The 16,098-nt window shown below is 36.7% G+C and overlaps 1 protein-coding gene across 8 annotated transcripts in view; it reads left to right on the forward strand.

Annotated features, from left to right (window-relative positions):
• The window catches only part of LOC116852385 (protein phosphatase 1L-like), a 291,241-nt gene that overhangs the window by 20,698 nt on the left and 254,445 nt on the right, over positions 1-16,098 (forward strand). Inside the window, exon 1 of one of the 8 annotated variants that reach the window (XM_032832672.1) lies at positions 1,297-1,914. The exons of 3 other annotated variants lie outside the window; for them this stretch is intronic. In XM_032832672.1, coding sequence (XP_032688563.1) covers positions 1,840-1,914 — 75 coding nt within the window. In that variant the 5' untranslated portion in view covers positions 1,297-1,839. Of the gene's footprint in view, positions 1-1,296; positions 1,915-10,429; positions 12,504-16,098 lie in introns of those variants that run through there. 4 more of the 8 variants (XM_032832678.1, XM_032832677.1, XM_032832676.1 and 1 more) reach the window with 4 other exon arrangements.

A 16,098-nucleotide genomic window follows, 5' to 3' on the forward strand; every position in this document is an offset into this window, starting at 1 on the left:
ACCATTTGTTTCGAAGTGCTTCGAGCGCGAACAACTTTTGTTGGGTTAGGTTCACTTTGAAAGACCCACACAGTCGACTGCTGTTTAGTTTCCGACTCATATACATGACTCGTCACCTGTGTAGAGGTTATATACGGCATTTGACGCACCTCGATCGAATTTCTTCAGCATTTTCTTGCACCAATTTACACGATCCTTTTTTTGAGCAATTGTCAAATTATGCGGGATCCAACGTGAACAAATTTTTTTTACGGCCAAATGTTCATGCAATATCGTTTGTATGCAATTCATACCAACACCCAGGGATGCCTGAATCTCACGGTATGTCACATGTCGATCTTGCATTATCAATTCACGCACAGCATCGATGTTTTCTGGCACAGCAGCTGATTTTAGACGACCTTCGCGAGGTTCGTCGGTGAGTGAACTACGAACACGATTGAATTCATTAAACCAGCGACAAATAGTGGCCTTGTGTGGTGCTTCATTGCCAAAAGTGGAAGCAAGTTGATCGATGCACTCTTGTCTCGATAATCCACGTCGAAAGTCGTAAAAAATCATCGCACGAAAGTGTTCTCGTGTTAATTCCATTTTTTCGCTGAGACACAATTTTCAAGTCACTGTAAACAATACAAGTAGCCTCCGTACGACAAAACGTTTCGAGTAAAAAAATCTTCCAAACTGTCAAACTTTTTGATGCTAAGGTTAGATTTTACCTAGAAACGCCAGTGTTGCCAAGTCGCAAAACTTACGGAGCAACTCTCGTATTACGACATGCTGATGATACTCCGATAGTACCACAAACGAGTAACTGCTGCTGCCAGAAGATATGTCAAGCTGTATTCCAACAAAACAAGACATCGACCTCGTTATGTTAGCAACAACTGCGCAAAAACTGCGTAAACTGGTAGCGTTTTATATTTTTGAAGGAACGAGATCAATCTGCCCTTATTAAAGCAACCAAACATTTCACAACGGATCACTGTTTACACGAGAAGGAATTTTTAATACATATAATATGTCTGTAGGGAGAGAAGAGTGTCATGAGCGTGGGGCATACATAGACAGCAGTTCTTAAAAGATAGCAACTTTTGACTTTGAGAGACTGACGGCTGTACCATTTGGTATAGTGACAATGTTTCTCTCTGTAGACACCATGCGCTCGGGATTGCGGCAGAGATGTCGCTTCCGAACGGCATCTCTGAGCGTTATCTAGAAAGAGAAGAGTGTCGCGAACGTAGAGCGTTAGGTAGTTCATTGGTTTAGAGCATTCGCCCGGCAAGCGAAAGACCCGGGTTCGAGTCCCGGCCTAGCAAACCGCGCTCTCGATATTTTTCTTTCTCTGGAACGAAAATACAAACGCACAGCGTCCCGCTTCCACCTAACATGTCCTCCTCTTTCTATGGTTCGTGGAACGACGACAATCCACGTATTTTTCGGACAAAAAATTTTCAAGTTCGTTGAAAAATAAATATCTGGGCTGGGATTATAGATATACAATTCTGGGTTCTGCAATCCTTCCCGACACCTTAAGTGAAACATTGTATTTAGAATTTCTGATAAAAAATCTGTCAGAATTTTCAGAAGATGTCCCACTTTCAGTGATACAGACGTTTATTTTCCAACAGGACGGTACTGGACCACATAACGCTCGAGTTATGTGGTCCAGTACTATCACCAATTATTTAAATCGGCAATTTCCTGGACGATGGATGGGCCGAAATGGTCCGATACGTTGGCCCGCAAGATTTCCGTACTTGAATCTATTAGATTTTTTTTTTCTAGGGATATTGCAAGGAAAAGGTGTACCAGAAATTCGCCAAAGACCAGGAAGTAGAAATGGGCAAAAATCATCGATGTTTAGAAATCATTAATGTTAACTCATTAATATTTCGATGTTTTGCCATCGATATTGTAAGTTACGTTACATCGATATTTTATCGATATTTTATCGATGTGTTGTCTTCGATATCCTATTTTTGTTAAGTCTTATGTCCATGATACTAGAAATCAGTCCGAGATCTCGATCCGAGAAACGTGTAACCAATAAAACTATTGCCTTTCCATAAAAGCTGCAAATGGATTGGTTGTTTTTTCTCGGATCTAGAACTCGGGCCGATTTCTAGCATCATGGATACAAGTTCTTGGAAATAGGCCCGGTTTCACTAACGTAAGTTAACCTAACCGACCGATTAACTCAACGGAATCGACCATTTACAAGGATCAGTTTAGCAACTGGACAATGCAATTGGACCGTTGCACAATAAGCCAGCAGGTCTCAAAAGTAGCCAAAAGTTGATTCCGGAGATGAGTTCTCCTGAAAGTCTTATCGTCGTCTACATATATTAATTTAGCTATTTTTCATGTTTAATTGAATTTAATCGACTTGTTTTTATTTGGAAATAAGTTAAATATTACCAGGATTACCTTTGAATATTACCAGGTTGATTGATATGTCTTTAGAATGACACATTAGTGGTGTTGCCATCTTAAATACGCCGTGAATTTTCAGTAGTGCTAACCTTCAAATTTCTCACTACACAGTTGCAGACAGCTATGACAATCAGTATATTTGTGACAGCTACCGAAAGCACATAATCTCTGATATTTTGTAAAAATGGAAAAAACTGAAATTCGTGCAGTAATTAAATATTTCTATTTGAAAGGCTTGCAACCGCGAGAAATGATTGAGGACTTTCAAAAAATTTAGAGGAAGTATGCTTTGTCGAATGCAATCGTATATAACTGAATTGTTGAGTTTAAACGTGGTCGTACCAGCACATCGGATGCACGATGCATTGGTCCAAATGAGGTAATTATATCATGAGTAAAAAAATGAGTAAAAACATCCATGATATCGTGTTGGATGACCCTAAAGTGAAATTGCGTGAACTAGCTGCGACTGTGGGCATCTCATCTGAACGTGTGTTCAATATTCTACACAAATATTTGGATATGAGAAAGCTAACTGCAAAATGGGTGCCGCGATTGCTAACAATCGATCAAAAACGTGAACGAGTTCGCACTTCTCAGTATTGTTTGAACATGTCAGGCGCAAATCGAAGGAATTTTTGCGTCGCTACATAACTGTTGATGAAACATGGGATCCATTATACACCTGAATCGAAACAACAGTCGGCACAATGAGTTCCAAAGGGTGGAAGTGCTCTGAAGCGACCAAAGACGCAACAATCGGCTGGAAAGGTTCTGGCCACTGTGTTTTGGGATGCATATGGAATAATCTTTACTGATTATCTTGAAAAAGGAAGAACAATCACAGAAGAATAATATGCATGTTTGTTGGACAGATTGAATGAAATCAAGAAAAAACGGCCTCATTTAGCGAAGAAAAAAATTCTTTCATCAAGATAATGCACCAGCTCACGAATCGGTAAAAGCAATGGCAAAATTGAACGAATTGAGATATGAGTTGTTCCCACATCCACCGTATTCTCTAGATCTGGCTCCGTGTGACTTCTACCTATTTTCAAATCCCAAAAGATGGTTCCAGGGAAAGAGATTTGCTTCAAATGAAAAGGTTGAATTGGAAACAAACGCATATTTTGACGGTTTATAAACTTCTTATTATTTAGAAGGCTTAAAGAAGCTAGAAATTCGTTGGACTCGGTATATTGAGCTAAAAAGAGATTATGTTGAAGAATAAAGTTGAGTTTTGCTAACAAAACGTTTTTTTTATTTTCATTCTAAGGACTTATCAGTCAACCTGGTATGTATCATACCAGTGATTTAACGTTTTCAATATTTTATTAGTATTGTTGTATTACAGTAAATGAAGAATCTGCAACTGCTTCTCATCTATACTTAGATAAAGCATTATATAATAACGTGCAGAATGCAAAAATACAAAACAGACAAAATGACGGAACATTATACACATACATTTATAAATATTTACCGCAATTTTTTGCAACAAAAGTTACGCGAAGTTGAGCCGCATATCTTTATATTTGAAGTATCGTGGGGTTTATATGTGTTCTATAAATTCAGCTGCCACTATCTATAATTTATGGAGATATTCGCGACATACTGCGTACACGCTTCATGCCTGTGCACAATGAATCAGCAGATCTAAGAAAATGGCTGAAGACAAAAAGTGCTCTCATCGTCGTGAAATTTCATACCTGTAAGTTTTCGGGATTGCTGAGTTCGAATCTAAACTTAGGATTTAGAAATTCAAAATGACCGATCCAAAATGGCGAATGGAAATGCTAAAAGTGCTCTGATCGTTGTGACGATATTGGTCGAACTTGATATTGGTAAGTTTTCGGAGTCACTGAATTTGAATTTAAATATACAATTTAGAAATTTAAAATGTCGAATTCAAAATGGCGAACAGAAAGGCTAAAAGTGTTCTGCTCGTCGTGAAAATTGGTATTGATAGATATTCGTGGTCGCTACATTCGAATTCGTATTCAAAACTAAAACTTTTGAACTGATTGACTCTTTTTGTTCGCCATATTGGATCTATTATTTTGAATTTCTGAATTTTGAAATTCGAATTCAGTGATCTGAAGAACTCCCAACTACCGAGTTTTATCCAAATGAAGTCACTATTTGCATTCGATCTACCATATTGCATCCGCTATCTTGAATTTTAAAAATATGATATCAGATTCAGATTCAGTGACCTCAAACTCTTTATACCGAAATCTTCATGCAGTTTTAAAACCTTTTTTCCAAAATTTTTTATACGAAAGTTTAAAATAAAATGTAGGCAAACTACAAGCGTTTTAATTACAAAGCTTCATGTTTTTATTTTATGGTCACTACATTGGATCTGTCATTTTGAATTTTAAATTTTTGGTGTCAAATTCGTTATCAGCCACATCGAAAACCTTCAAATATCAAGTTTCATATCAATCCGGACATAATAAATATTAGTTTCCATATTGAATCCGCCATTCTAAATTTCGAATTTCTGAATTCAGATTTGTAATTTGCGACCCCAAAAACCATAAGTATCGAGTTTCATCTAAAGCCACTTTTTGCATTTTGGTTTGCCATATTGAATCCGCCATTTTGAATTTCGAAATTTTGACAACAGAAATGGAATGAGCGATGCATATGTTCACATATTTTAAAAGATATTAATTTTGATCAGTTTTACTGGTCTCCTAGCCCACTATGCGTTGAATTAATCGGTCGGTTAATGCAGATTCACGCGTGCTGTACTACAGATTGCTATACACTTGCAATACTTGGAATACAGTAAGCAAAACTGCAAAAAAGATTTGATGAGGAAATATGTTTCCAAAATTTAAAAAATTTGATTTCTTTATAATATGGGAAAGCGCATATACAATAGAAAATGCCATTAAATAAAACTTTTGGCTCCTATTGAGCCTTAAAAATCTACGATATTAAAAGGACATCGATGTTTGGTAACCGATATTAATTGGACATCGATAGTATGTGACGAGTGTGGTATTCATTTGGACACAGTGCAATTGGACACGTTGCAAATGGATATGTTGCAAATGGACACGACACTTGACACATAGTTCAATTGGACACGTGCGTTTGGGCACAGTTGCTTTTGGACACGAAAGAAAATGCACGACGTTCAGTTACACACCGTTCATTTAAACACCGTTCAGTTGGACACTGTTAACTTGGACACAGAAGGATGCACACTGTTCACTTTGACACCGTTCACTTGGACACCGTTCAGTTGCCCACTGTTCACTTGGACACATAACGATGCATGTTGTTCATTTGGACACCGTGGAATTGCTTGCCTTTTCACTTAGACACTGTTTTAGGAGGATTAGTAAGTATGATCTTTCGTTCGCAGGGATGGAGAGGTAGATGGAACAACTCCTTGTACGCTTACATATTATTTATTTTTTAGTGTTCCTATTTACATGTATGTGTAGTGTCAGTGTCATTCTTTTAATTGTTCTTTGTGCTGCTGCGTTTAACTGTTTCCGGGGTTTCTTTTTTCCTCAGGTCCTTCTGTTTCAGGGGCTCTGGTCCTGTGACCTTCATACACCTTTAGTAGTCTTGTAGTCGTCTTCGGATCTATAGCGTGGGAACAGCGGTCGTCCCACCTTTAGAATATTTAAAGGTAGCCGAGTCAATAGCTATTCGGAGATCTCGATTGCCCGAAGCACCTATGGTATTCCGGTACTCTTGGTTCCGGATGCAGCGCGTATCGTCGCGCTGGGTGGAGACTCTGGTAACTCCCAGGTGAGAGGCGAGTGTTAGTTCCCGCGTCAGCGAAGGCGTTCTCGGACGCGGAGAACGCCGCAGTTCGTCGCCTGGTGCTGGCGTTCCTGAAGGCGTAACCTTGGGGACTTTGGGGAAGTCTTCCCCTAAGAGCTCCACGAGTCGATTTCGGAGTCTTTCCGATGGTCACCGTTTAGGAGCCGGTTTCTTGCGTCCCCGTGCCGGAGAACTGGTTCTTAGGGATGACAGATTCGCGTCCTGAGCTGCCTCTTGATGCGGACACTTCTTCAGTGCCCGATGCCGCTTCCTCAGCGGATATCGATGCGGACGCTTCTTCACTGTCCGATGTGGGAGCGGTGCACTTGGACACGGTGCATTTGGACACAGCCAATCACAGCACCGTGTGATTAGAGACATTTGTAGGGTCCCTTGGAACAGCGACTTGTGATTGGACTGTGTCCAATTGCCCCATGTCCAACTGATATACACCCGTCCGATGTCGATTTGGACATTTCTTCAGCGCCCGATGTCGCGATGCCGCTTCCTCAGCGGATGCCGATGCGGACGCTTCTTCAGCGCCTGATATCGACGTGTCGCTTCCTCAGCGGATGCCGATGGCTCTTCAATTGTGCTTACAAAGGCTGAGAGTGCCAAAGCGGCGGAGTCGATGATCTCCCGTTGTGTTTGCCTTTATATACATTCGTTTTTTTCTTTCGTTTTTTTTTCTTTTGAGAAAGCCGGTCACTGCGCGCCGCTGTTGTGGCCGCGCCTAGTGTGGATCTATATTGATTTGCCACCGTTTAATCGTTCACTGTTCACTTGGACACAGAAGGATGCGTGTTGTTCATTTGGATACCGTTCACTTGGACATCGTGGAATTGCTTGCCTATCCACTTGGACACCGTTTAATCGCCTACTGTTCACTTGGACACAGAAGGATGCGCACTGTTCACTTAGACACCGTTTATTTGGACACTATTCACTTGGACACCGTTCACTTGGACACCGTTCATTTGGACACCGTTCAATTACCCACCGTTCAATATTAATAAAAGGTGTCTGTCTCTAGCGATGTGACTAGGGGACTTCGTACCCCAGACCCCCCACACCGAGGCAGGTGGGGCTCGCAGTCTTTTGTGAACTTAAGCACGGTGTCCAAGTGAACAGTAGGCAACTGAACGGTGTCCAAGTGAACGGTGCCCAAGTGAACGGTGTCCAAGTGAATAGTGCGCATTTTTCTGTGTCCAAGTAAACGGTGGGTAATTGAACGGTGTCCTACTGAAATGTGTCCAAGTAAACGGTGTTCAAATGAACGGTGTGTAACTGAACGTCGTGAATTTTCTCTCGTGTCCAAAAGCAACTGTGCCTAAAAGTCCTGTGTCCAAACGTACCGTGTCCAATAGAACCGTATCAAGTGTCGTGTCCTTTTGCAACGTGTCTAATTGTACTGTGTCCAAATACACCGCTCCCTATGACGATGTTAGCATTGATGCCAAATATTGATGTTTACCGATGCCAATTCCTACCAGGAAGAATTAAATTTTAAACTACACCAAGCCATTTGGGAAATTAAAAAGAACATTTAAGGAAGATTCCACAAAATTTGTTGAGACGCATGCAGGCCTGTATTGATATGAACGGAAGCCACTTAGAGCATTTACTCTTAGAAAATCTGCTCTTATCAAGGTAACCAAATATTTTAATGAACTTCTCTTTCGAGTTTGCAACAATAATCTTTCGCCTTTGAAACAACCGCGTTATACAGCGTTAGCGCAGAGTATAATTGGAGTCGACCTGTCAAAAGATTTGTTTTTCGTTCCTGCACAGTTGAACTTGTGTAATAAGTTAGAACGAGAAAAAGTATACTTGTCTCACTCTAACTTATAGCACCAGTTCAGCAGTGCAGAAAAAAGACCTAAGGAGATACACATCGCGAACCTAGAGATGGCTACATTTCTCTTTGTCACTAGGCGCGCTAAAGTCGGCTGTGCGCTGTACGGGCAGTTATACCGTTAAGCTGAACATTTCTGTAAACATGGCCGCGCACACTGCAGTCGCGCGTTGTTGACATTGCGATGTGAGAACGGAGTTTTCCTCTCCTTGCATCGTCTTCTAATCGGCTAAGCTATGTGCATCAGTGATTGTGCTTATCGTGCTTCTTGTGGTGAAACAAGTACGTGTGTGTTGTGTTGCTGATGACGATTGATAATCCCTGGGAGAAATACGTGTTTATTTATGTTTTTTTCCAAGGTTTTCCAATGAAAAATTTTTCATATTTAATTATATAAAATTATATAAAATTATAAATATATAATTATATATAATTATATATTATTATGTATCAAATTTGTCCATTCATGTTCATACATTCTACTTATATATATAATTATATATAATTATGTATAATTATATATATAAATTCATATATAATTTTACATAATTACGCATAAATTTATATGTAATTATACATATTGTTATACATAATTGTATATAATTATATATAATTTCATACGATGATATATAATTATACATAATTATGTATGGACAAATTTCATACAAAATTTTGCATAAAAAATTTTTCATCGGGTTGGCAGTCGCCAAACAATTCATCGGTCGCGATTGATTGAAATTAACGGTAATCCAGTGTTGGGTATTGCTATTTCTTTTGATATCAATTGTGTGAGTAAAAGAGGCCGGAAGGGAAACACCAAAAGACAGGACGTATTTGCCGTGTGTGTGCACGCGATTGTAGCATTACAAGTAACAACATTGCCAGTTAGAATAATCTTTCCTACGTACAATAGAGATTGTATTTTGCCAATGGATATTGCAATGCAGCAATTGTGGCGAAGTATTGACTGTAGCGGGCAATCAACATTAGTGCCAACGTGTCACAGTGAGTTGCGCCGCCCCTATCTACCTTTTAAACTCGGCCCGTAATAGGCTATTTTTTATAATAACTTAACAATTACGCGTTTGCCGAAGTTTTGCCAAAAGAAAAATATCTTAGAATTTTATCAAGATTTTGTACTTTTAATATTCAAAGATTGTTTTGAATCACCTTATATACAGGATGTTTCCAAAAACCATCGTATTTATATAATAAATAGTTTCCAAAAATTACACAGTATATACCAGGTGTACAAGTATGAAATGCGGATTTTTTTTCCAAAAAAACACGTTAAATTCGGAAGAATGATAAAAAGAGGTTTATTCAAAGTATGCTCCATTGCTAGTTACACATTTTTCCCATCTTCGGGCAATTTTAGATACCACGCCAGTAAAAATCTTCCCCTTTTGCCGCGAACCATTCATCGAACCATTTTTTCACATTTTCGTACGAACCAAAGCGCTGCTCAGCAAGTACGTGACCCATCGATGCAAATAAGTGGTAATCGGAAGGAGCCAAGTCTGGTGAGTAAACCGCATGGGGTAGAACTTTCCAGCTGAGTGCTTCCAACGTGTCGCGAACCAGTTTTGCCGTATGTAATGGAGCATTGTCATGGAGAAAAATGATCTTGCATTGTCTCTTTTGATATTCTGGTCGTTTTTCAAGCAGTGAACGGTTCAAATCGATTAATTGTTGTTGATAGCGTTTGGTATTAACCGTTTTACCAAGCTTTAACAGCTCATAATAGACCACACTCTTCTGGTTCCACCAAACACATAGCATCGTCTTCCTGCCAAAGCGATTTGGTCTTGCGGTCAATGTGGATGGTGCGCCTGGGTTTACCCATGATTTTTTGCGCTTGGGATTCTCAAAATAAACCCACTTTTCAGCCTCAGTAACGATATGATGCAAAAACGACTTTCTTTTGTATCGTTCAAGCAAAATTTCACATGTGTTTTTGTACCTTTCTATCTGCCTCTCGTTTAACTCATGTGGTACCCATTTGCCGATCTTCTGAATCTTTCCCATCTCTCGTAGGCGATTGGAAACAGCTTGTTGGCTAATGTTCAATTGCTCTGCGAGTTGTATTTGTGTTTGTGAATCATCTTCATCCAACAATGCTTGCAACTCCACATCTTCGTATCTTTTTGGCGGTTTTCCGTGTTCCTTGTTTGCAACATCGAAATCACCACTTTTGAAACGCCGAAACCATCGTTCACACGTATCTTGCGATGGAGCATGTTCACCATAAGCTTCTCGAAGTAATCGGTATGATTCAGCAGCAGTTTTCTTTAAATGAAAACAAAAAATTAATGCTGTCCGCGAATGCTCTTTATTTGGTATAAATTTCGACATATTGAACACAGCAACACAACACTATGCAAACACTTTTTCAATTTATCACTCATGTGTGTTTGACACTTGTTGATGGCACAACAAAATGGCATAAATGTCAAATCTTTATACCGCACACTGCATTGGTACGCCATCTGTTTTCTCAAATCCGCATTTCATACTTGTACACCTGGTATATTATATATAGTACACACCATATTGAGTAAAAAAATCTTAGTGAATATAGATCAAATGCTTCTGAAATATAAACATTTTTATATGTCAGCATCATAAATGACTTACTAGCTTTACAAGGTGTTCTACAAGTCCTCCTTCCATTTCCATACATGTTTGGCATCTTGTTTTTACAGAGTCACGAACTTTGTCCAAAATTCCAGGTCTCTGTCGAATTATTTCACAAGCATGCTGGATTCGGTCACATAATTTTTCTACATTCTGTCAAATAAATACCGGGAATTGTTCAGTGAAAAACAAAATATTGGTTTAATCATCCAAATTTATTTTGTCGCCTTCAAAATAGATGCTATTTGAAGCGATACACTTATGTCAACGAATAATTCAGTCGTCGAAATACTTTTTATCAGCACTTTCCGGTATGGCCTGCAGCTCCTCCTGCGAATTTGGTTTCATGGTTTTAATGAATTCAAAACGTCTTCCATGAGGTGGTAGTTTATGTTTGGGGAACAGGAAAAAGTCACACCAAATCTGGCGAATACGGTGCTTTGTTGATGACATTCGTTGAATTTTTGGTAAGAAATTTGTGTGCAAGAGTCGATGTATGGGGTGGCGTATTATCGTGGTGCAAAATCCAAAAATTGTTCTTCCACAAATCTGGCCTTTTCCTGCGAAAATTCTTTCTTAAACGCCTCATGACGCCCAGATAATATTGTGTTTCCTTCCATTAGTATTTTCTTCACTTTTTCGATGTTTTCTTCAGTCGAAGACGACAGGTGACGTCAAAACTCTATATTACAATTAGATACACTGGTACCAACTTACAGTAAAAAATTTATTTTTATAAATTTCACACCGGCTTTTGAAATGAACAATTCCCGGTATTTATTTGACAGAATATATGTCATTTATTGATGAAGAATACACTTTGCTTTTCAAATATCCCCATAAAAAAAAGTCGAAACATAGTGTATTCTTCGCCAACAAATGAAATAAAAGAATTATGTAACCGAATTCAGCGTACTTATGAAATAATTTGGCAGAAACCTGGAATTTTCGAGAGTTTGCGACTCTGTAAAAAGAAGAAGCCAAGCATATATGGAAATGGAAGGAGAACATGTGGAACACCTTCTGTAAAGCCAGTAAGTCATTCATGATGCTAAAATACAAAAATTTATATCTTAAAAACGGTTGAACTTTCGATTTATTTTCACTAAGGTTTTTGCACTCAGTATGGTACGTACTGTCTACCATATAAATACTAAATGGTTTTGGAAACACCATGTATACATACAGGGTGTCCCATTTTAAATGCCGACGGTATGTCAATTTTGAAGCTTCATATTTTGGAAATGGCTTGGGCAAAAGACAAAAGTAGGTTGTGTTTTGAAAACGTCTCGATAAAAGCTACAAGAAAATGCAATAAAAAAGTGGGAAGTTCTATTTAAGAAAACATCGGTCACATTGACCTGCCCTTGAAAAAGTGACTCAATTAGATATTTTTATCATGTGGCTTCCTTGCAACTTTTGCATGTGTAAACCATGCAATTTTTGTCTGAAACATTTTTCTGCATCTTCTATTTTTCGATATTTTTGCCATTCATTTTTCAATGCTTGGCCAATGCATAAGTTCATCCGATTTCGAAATCTGTTCTCTACCCTCTGCAATGTTAGTGAAATATTTCGATATGTTTCCATTTCAGACATTTCATATCTTCGAGTGTCGTAGGCTCAAATTGGTAAATAATATTTTTCAAATAGCCCTATAGAAAAAAATCCAAAGCGGTCGAGTCTGATGAACGTGGTGAAAATTCTACAGTTTCACCTATGCCAAGCCAGCCGTTTCGAAAAACGTTATTCAGCGTCCAACGAACAACACAAGCTCTATGAGCAGGTGCGCCATCCTGCTGAAACCATAAGTGTTGTCTTATAAATCAACATTCTCCGAAAATACTAGTTCATTTTAAAGAAAGTTGTTATAACAGTTAACTGTTAAATGGCCGTCGAAAAAGTGTGATCCTACTACATGTTCATTCACTAATCTATAGCATACGTTAAAAGACCATTGATGTTGATGCGATATTTGCCTAAGCCAGTGGAGATTCTGATTCGACCAATAACGGTAATTATAACGATTGGCCTCGGTTATTAAAATTAATTTCATCCGAAATTACACATGAAACATTACGTATGAAAAGAAATTGAGATCTTGATTCATTTATCGATTGGAAAAAGCACAATCTACAACGATGGTCATTATCATTAAATTCTTGATATGGATGATGCGATATGGATGAAATTTATTGTATCTTAAATATCGCGATGCAGATAAACGTTACATTATTAAGACGTTCAATTTGTCTGAGGCTTGTACCAGGATTTAATATAGCAACTCCTTACACATCAATTTCACGGAGAGATGGAACTTGACGTCGACGACGACGTAATTTTACATGGCCATCCTTTACTCTTTGAACACAACGTTTAATTGTTTTATGATCTGTGTGTCTTTTTCCTGGGTGTCGCTGTGCATAAATACGTGAAGCCTGTCGAAAATTAGCACCACTTGTTTCTAACCAAAGGTCCATAATTTCTTCCTGAAAATAATCGGGTATTATAAAACTAATCAGAAATACAATTGTGGGAATGACTAAAATGCAAAAATAAGATGTATCGGTGAGAGAAAGTGCAATAGGCGAATAATAATATTTAGCGATCTGTTTCGATAAGAAATTCGTACTAGTAGCTCGAAATTGAATTCAAAGTATTTATTAATAACAGACAAAAGAGAGTAGGATAATTCAATTTCCCCGCGATGTGCATCGGGTAATGCGATTACCGGCGGTAGGTCAACTTTGAAATTTCATATTTTGGGAATGGCTTGATCAAAGACAATAGTAGACATATAAAAGAAATAAAAAATGGGAGGTTCCATTTAAGAAAACATTGATCACATTGACCAGATCTTGAAAAGGTCACTCAAGATCAAGTCGATATTTTCATCATGTGGCTCCCTTCAAACCATGCAACTTTTGTCTGAAACATTTTTCTATATCTAACATCTTTTTCGAGATTTTTGCTTGAGGCGTTTAAAATTAAACACCCTGTATATATATAGTCGAGAGTGTAAATGAGCGAACTATCTGAAGACTATCAAAGAGTACATATCTCTCTAAGAACCAACATGCAAATCCAGCATGTCGTAATTATACCCACATAGAAATTGACATCCAGTGGATGTCCATCAAACTTCCAAAACTCCATGGGACGTCTATCTCCACGATGGAAAGCAAATAGATGTCCATTAGAGATCCATCCTACATCTAGAGCTCTATGGGACTTTATTTCTACGGTGGAAATCAAATATATCCATTAGACATTCATCCTATCTCTATCATCCTACTTCTATACGATGAATCGTCTATCAATGATCCACGTCTGTTTGTCGTACATCGAGGCTCTATGAACTCTCTATTAATAATCCATATAATGTCGGTTTATTGTTAACAGCTGTACCATTTGGTGCAGTAACATTGTTTCTCTCTGTAGTCGCCGTGCGCTCGGGATCGCGCAAGAGATGTCGTTTCCGAACGGCATCCCTGAGCGTTATCTAGGGAGAGGAGAGTTTCGTGAGCGTGGAGTGTCAGATAGCTCAGTGGTTTAAAGCAGTCACCCGGCAAGCGAAAGACTTGGGTTCGAGTCCCGGCCTAGCAAAACCGCGCTCTCGGTATTTTTCTCTCTTTGGAACGAAAAAGATACGCATATTTCGAACGCACGGCGTCCCGCCGCCACCTAGTACGCTCTTCTCCTTCTATGGTTATCTCGTCCACCAAGGCTCCACGATACTTCTATTAATGGCCCAAGTTACGTCTAATGGACATCTATGAAGATGTCTAGTGGCGATATATTCGACAATGTCTATTGGCCGTTTATTGGAAGTCTTATGAACGTCCAGTGGAAACTCTACACAGATAGCACACAATATTTGTGATAAATATTTATAAATATTTACCTCGAATTATTTTTTTTAAATATTATATAAATATTTTATATACATAAAGAGGAAAAAGTATCAAAATCTTTATTCAAAATATTATTAAAATATATGCTAAATATTTTATATAATATTTATAGTAAACAAAAAATAAATATTTGTAATAACATTTTGTAAATATTTCTATAATTATTATACATAAAAAAATAAATATAATTATTTATTATTATTAAATTAATAAAGAAATAAGAAAATCAAAATTTAAATTTTAGTAATGTATACTGAAAGAAATTCTCTAAATCAAAGAAATATATTTTGTTAAATATAATTTCTCAACTCAAGAAAATATTTGTTAGATTTTAGAAAAAATGTAATAAATATAAAGTAATATTTTTTAAGTTTGTAAAATAAATTGTACAATTATGAAGTTCTAGAAAAAAATGATTTTTTAAATTAAAAATATCTATATATAAAAATAAGCAAATAATTTCCTTAGAAGAAAAAAAATTGGTTTTTTTTAATGTAAAAACTGTATTTAAATAAATATTTGCTTGTTTTAAAAGTAAATGAAATATAAGTAAATTATTTTATAAATCTAATATTACTATTTTATAAATATAAATTACTAATTATTATAAATATTAATAATTATAATATTAATTACATATTAGAAATTATTTTCTAATATTAAAAGTATATTTTTCGTGTTTTAAATTAAAATTTTTTTATTATATACCAGAAAACAATTTATTTAAATTTACAGAATGATTTATTTGTATTTTACTTACTTTTAAGACACACATAAGTAGATATTTTTTTAAATATACTTTTTACATACTTTTTAAACATATTTTTTACATTTAAAAGGATCTACTTTCTTCTTTTAAATAAATTATTTGTTTTCGTACATGGATACCATATGTATACAATACGAAGCGCCTCTCAGTCAAAGTGACAGTGATGCAGTTAGGTAAGTGATGTAGGTAAAGCGACTCAAGAACCAGAGATCTCAGGTTCGAATCTCTATAATAGTTAGCGAAATTTCGAAGTATAACTTAAATTGAATTAAATAGAGTGTTAAACAATAAAATTTAAGAAAAATTCAAGTAAAGAGAAAAATGTATATATTTTAATAAATATTTTTATATAATATTTATGATAAGTATTTATCATCTGAATCTAAGGTCATAAAAACATTTATGGTAAATATTTATAAAATAATCAAATAAATCTTATAAATATTTTGTAAATGTTTTGTGTTGTCTGGGTATTAAGTCTCTATTAATGATCCATCTAACGTCCGTTTGTCGTCCATCGAACTTCCATGAAATCTTCGTCAATGATCCACATAACATCTAATAGACATTTATAAAAATGTCTAATGGAGGTTCAATGGACGTGCGCAATATATTATTATTAATATATTATTCAATACATATATACTATTAGTGCATATATATATATATATATATATATATATATATATATATATATA

The sequence above is a fragment of the Odontomachus brunneus genome, unplaced genomic scaffold, assembly GCF_010583005.1.
Source record: "Odontomachus brunneus isolate Ranch 3 - 2012 unplaced genomic scaffold, Obru_v1 Obru_scaffold_221, whole genome shotgun sequence".
NCBI classification, from domain to species: Eukaryota; Metazoa; Arthropoda; class Insecta; order Hymenoptera; family Formicidae; genus Odontomachus; species Odontomachus brunneus.